At 53.6% G+C, this 5000-nt stretch overlaps 1 protein-coding gene across 2 annotated transcripts in view; it reads right to left on the reverse strand.

The window, feature by feature from the left end:
* LOC125031372 (proline-rich protein 36-like) overlaps window positions 1-5000 on the reverse strand; it is a 72325-nt gene that overhangs the window by 4874 nt on the left and 62451 nt on the right. For both annotated transcript variants that reach the window (XM_047622067.1, XM_047622066.1), the window contains 2 exons: window positions 4762-4904; window positions 60-3940 (listed from right to left, as the gene is read on the reverse strand). In XM_047622067.1, the coding sequence (XP_047478023.1) occupies window positions 60-3940; window positions 4762-4904 (4024 nt within the window). The remainder of the gene's footprint in view (window positions 1-59; window positions 3941-4761; window positions 4905-5000) is intronic.

A 5000-nucleotide genomic window follows, 5' to 3' on the forward strand; every position in this document is an offset into this window, starting at 1 on the left:
TATATATATGTATATATTTTTTTTTTTTATCACAGAAAGCCCTCTCGATGTCCTCTTACCAGGAATGCCGGCAATGTACCCGAAGTCTTGGATTTCGTTCTCGAGAATGTCGAAGTAGTCCGACTGAGGAATGAGATGGTGCGGGACAGGTCGTCTAAGACTCTGCGGCGGGCCATAGTCGTAGTCATCATAGTAGTAGTCGTAATCGTAGTCATCGTAGTAGTAGTTATCGTCGTCGTCGTCGTAGTAGTAGTAGTCGTAGTCGTAGTAGTCGCCGTCGTAGTAGTAATCATAGTCATCGTAGTAGTAAGGACGGGGATGGTGGGGTCGAGCGGGTGCGTGAGGAGGAGGGGCGATCGCCGTCGGGAGAGGAGACTTGACGCTGGCGGGGAGGTCGTTGTATCCCGGTCCGAAGGTCGAAGGGGTGTACACGGGAGGCGAGTAGGTCGTGGTGGTATAGTTGGGACGCAGGGAAGGTCGTGGGGCTAAGGAAACTCCCGGGTGACTGAAATCCTGGAGTTTCTTTATCTTAGGATCGTACGAGGGTTTGTAAGTGGTCACGTGGACGGCGGGTTTGGGCGAAGCCGGGGGCACGTAAGTCTGTGTGGGCTTAGCTGGCGGAACGTAGTCTGGCTTGGGTGAGGGAGGACTGTAAGTAGTAGCGGCATGTGGCTTGGCGGGCGCAGGAGGAACGTAATCTGGTTTGGGCTGAGCAGGAGGAACGTAAGCCTGAGTGGGTTTAGCAGGAGGAACATAAGCTTCTTCAGGCTGAGCAGGAGGAACGTAAGCTGGTTTAGGTGGTGCTGGGGGAACGTAAGCTTGAGTGGGTTTGGCTGGTGGAACGTATGCCGTGGTGGGATGTGCAGGAGGAACGTAATCTGGTTTGGGTTTAGCTGGGGGAACGTATGCTGATACAGGAGCGTGCGGTATGCCAGAAACCACAGTCGAGTATGTGGGTTTTGGGGTAGTATAATGTGTCGAATGTGGGGCGCTCAAGTGCAGATTTGCTGATGGAGGAGGTGGGTGAGTGGGTGCCTGAGGGGGGACATAGACATCATGCCGAGGTGGAGCATAGGTGACAGGCGGTTGCTTAGGAGGAGGCAGATAGGTGGGGTCGATTGGGATATGTAGTGGAGGCGGAGGTGGCGGTATGTAAGAAGATTTTGGTTTCGAGACGTCAGCTGCTACAGGAGCCCTAGGCGGCACATACACGTCTGGCGAAACTTCGGGCGGAATGTAAGCCTGTACCGGGGCTCTAGGGGGAACATAGGATTCTTGAGGAGTTGCAGGAGGACTGTAATCTTTAGGAGGCAAATACTCTTTATCTGGAGGCCGATAGGTCCTAGATGGCAGGGAGTAGCCGGGGGTAACAGCAGGTGGTCTTTCAGGAGGAGCTTGGTATTCAGGCTTGGGAGGTAAGTACTGTGGTTCAGGAGGAGAGTAAGCGTAGGAAGGAGCAGATGTTGTCTTTGCGTAACTTGCCTTTGTGGACGTATTGGGGTCGTACCCTGGAGGAGGCGTTGGGTTGGTCTTGCGGATTTTGAAGGCTTGGGCTTCTAGAGGGCTTTTGGTCTGCTGCAGGCTTACAAGCCAAGAGGGAAGGGGTGTGTCGTGTGGTTCGGGTTTTGGAATTGTTATTATGTACTCGTTGACAGGCAGCTCATACTTGCGTGACGGCTGGGGAGGTGCATACGACAACTGAGGCGAGGCATAGTTGGTTTTTGGGGGAGGGACAGGGGGGACGTATGCTGGTGCAGGTGTTGCTGCTACTTTAGGCGGTATGTATTCATTAGTGGGTGGACCATAAGTCTGGCTGGGCGTCACTGCTGCTTTGGGCGGTATGTATTCATTAATGGGGGGGCCATAAGTCTGGCTGGGCACTGCAGTGACTCTAGGCGGCATATATTCATTAACTGGTGGACCATAGGTCTGGCTGGGCACTGCAGTGACTCTAGGCGGTATATATTCATTAACCGGTGGACCATAAGTCTGGCTGGGCACTGCAGTGACTCTAGGCGGTATATATTCATTAACGGGAGGACCATAAGTCTGGCTTGGGGTACCTGCTGCCTTGGGCGGTATGTATTCATTAACGGGTGGTCCATAAGTCTGGCTTGGCGTATCTGGTACATTGGGTGGTATGTACTCATTAGTGGGCGGAACGTAAGTCTGACTTGGTGTTGCATACCTCGCTGGTGGGGTCTGATATTCTCGCTGAGGTGGCAGGTACGTCCTGGAGGGGGTTGCGTACGTGACGGAAGCCATGGTCGTCATTTGTGGGGCTTTCGTATCATCTCTGGGTGGAGGCAGATATTCGTTAGTGGGAGGCTCATACGTCCTCGCAGGTGGTGTGTTATATTCCTTATTAGGAGGTAGGTAAGTGCGTGGAGCAGGCGTTGTCCCATAACCCGGTGCAGGAGGACCTCCATCTCCGAATTCGACATTGGGTGGTAGGTACGTCCTGCTGGGCAAAGTGGGCCTCTTGGGGTGCTTCCTCCTCCTCTTGCCAGGGCCTCCGGGACGGCGTCTTCGGCCTGGGATCTTCCCCTCACCAGGAACTCTCCTTCCGGGCACAGTGAATTCCTTGTCCGGAGGAAGGTATTTTCTGGGTGGCTTCGCTACAGGTTTGCCGGGTACCTTGGGCCTTGCACCCGGCCGCAGTCTTCTTCGCGGTGGGGCAGCGAATTCCTTGTTTGGCGGAAGGTACTTTCTTGGAGGTTCTGCATGGGTCTGTTCCGGGAGCTTGTGATTGGCAGATGGTGGCAAGTATTCATTACTTGGAGGTATGTACTTTCTTGGAGGCGCTTCGTAAGTTGTGGTAGGAGGAGAGGGAGCTTTTGGGGGAAGGTATTCATTGGTGGGAGGTTCATACTTCTGTGAAGGTGCTTCATATTTCTCAGCAGGTTTTTCTGGGGGCACATACTCTTTGTTTGGGGGAAGGTAAGTCTGCGAGATGCCAGGGGTAGGCGTTGCAACGTGAGGAGCCTCGTACTCTGTGCTCGGGGGGACATACTGCTTGGGAGGGTCAGTATAGGTAACAACTGGCGTTATATACCCAGTTTGTGGCGTCGCAGCATGTGGGGGCTTGTAGTCCTTCTCGGGTGCAATGTAAGCTGAGGGAGGGTCTGTGTGAGGAGCTTCTGGAGCCTTGTACGTGGGCGTCGTCAAGGGAGCCACAGGAGCTATGTATTCCTTGTTCGGGGGAAGATAGTGCTGAGAGGGCTTAGAATGGGTTCCTGTCTCGGTGGTCTTAGCAGGAGCATGTGGCGGGAGGTACTCTTTGTCTGGCGGAAGGTACGTCTGGGAGGGTTTCGTGTAGCCCTCAGTCGACGCCGCTTCATGGTGTGTTGGTGTTGGAGAAGCCTTTACTGGGTGAGGCGTGACGGCTTTTGTGGGGTATGGCACTGTGGTGTAGGGGCGGGTTGCGGGTGTCGGCTCCGTCGAACGCTCCGCCTCCGCGTCTGTCCTTCGGTACTTGAAGGAGACCGGGCGGCGGTACTGGAGGTGCGCCTGGATGCTGAGCCTCTCCGGCGCGGGCGTGAAGAAGTGAGGGCGTCCGGGGGGCGGCCTCGAGACCAGCCCGTTGGTGCGGCGGCGATGGTGGCCGGGCGGACGGCGAGGAGGCCGGAACACCAGGTTCGGAGACTCCTCGGCCGGCTTGTCTCTGTTGAGGGGGATATAGGGCTTGGCGGAGGAGGGGCCGCTCGCCGCCTCCTCGTCATACCCGGGCGTCACCAGGGCCTCCAGGGGCACGTATTGGGGCTGGCCGGGGGTCGGGACGAACCGCTGGTACTTCCTGTCGGCGGCGACGCGGTAGTCCTCCTTCGGGTAGCCGACGGTGGGCTGGATGTCGTGCAGCTCCTGAGGGTGCTTGGGCGTCACTACGACCTCCGTCTCGTAGATGTCGGGGATCCCGATGTCGTAGCGGATGTTGGGTTTCCTGAAAAAAGACGAATCGCTATATCTCTGATTGGTCCTTTGTTATGTACCGTAGATGGTAGTGTTATAAAGAAAGGAAAGAGATGGCATATTTGCATTGGTAAATTCAAATTATATCTGAAAGGGGGTCAAATGGTTGGACAAAAGATAAAGTATTTCAACGATAGAAGTCTCGAGTAATCCTGCGTCATTAAGTCGAGTTTCCATTACCTGTTAGTCGTTTATTTCGTTGATTCAAGAGTTCAAAGCTAGTTTTATTGTGCTAATTTTGACCAAGTGATTCATTATTAACTACACTTACTTTTCTCTTATATCTATCTATCTATATATATATACAAACATTTACCTATCTATCTATCTCTCTATCAACATACATATGCATATTCTTTGATTTACGTATTCATTATCTGTCTAAGCATCTATCCATCCATTTATCTATTTTTCTAACCATTTACTTACCTACATATCTATTCATCTATCTCTTTACTCACCCTTCATCTATTAATCCAACATCTGTCTCTAATAATTTACAACTCCAGTCGATGCATCACAACCCCGTTCCTCTGCCCCTTCCCTGTCCCCCTCCCCTCCCCCGTCCCTCCCTCATCCCTTCCCCCTCCCCCATCCCCTCATTCCTCCTCTCCTTCATCCCTTCCCCCTCCCCCCTCCCCCATCCCCTCATCCTTTCCTATCCCTTCATCTCGTCCCTCCTTCATACCTCTCCCCATCCCTCCCTCCCTCCCTATCCCTCCCTCTCGTCCCTCCGTCATCAAGTACAAACAAGGCCGCTGGTCGTAGGTCTCGAGTCCTTCTGAGTCCTACTTGGAGGTGTAGATCGACGGCTTCTTCTTGAGGCGGTAGCGGATCCTCGAGGGCAAGGGGGCGTTGAAGGACGTCTCCAGATCCTGCAGGAGCTGCTGGCGGAGTCGGAGGGTCTCGTTGGCTGTGAGACACGCCCAGGAGTTCTGTTGTGAGGGAAAAGGATGCTGTGGATTGGTCGGTGTAGGATAAGTGGGATTTGTATTTGTCTGTTTGTTTGTTTGTATGTTTTTTTTTCTCTC

Source organism: Penaeus chinensis, chromosome 13 (genome assembly GCF_019202785.1).
Source record: "Penaeus chinensis breed Huanghai No. 1 chromosome 13, ASM1920278v2, whole genome shotgun sequence".
In the NCBI taxonomy this organism is placed as follows: Eukaryota; Metazoa; Arthropoda; class Malacostraca; order Decapoda; family Penaeidae; genus Penaeus; species Penaeus chinensis.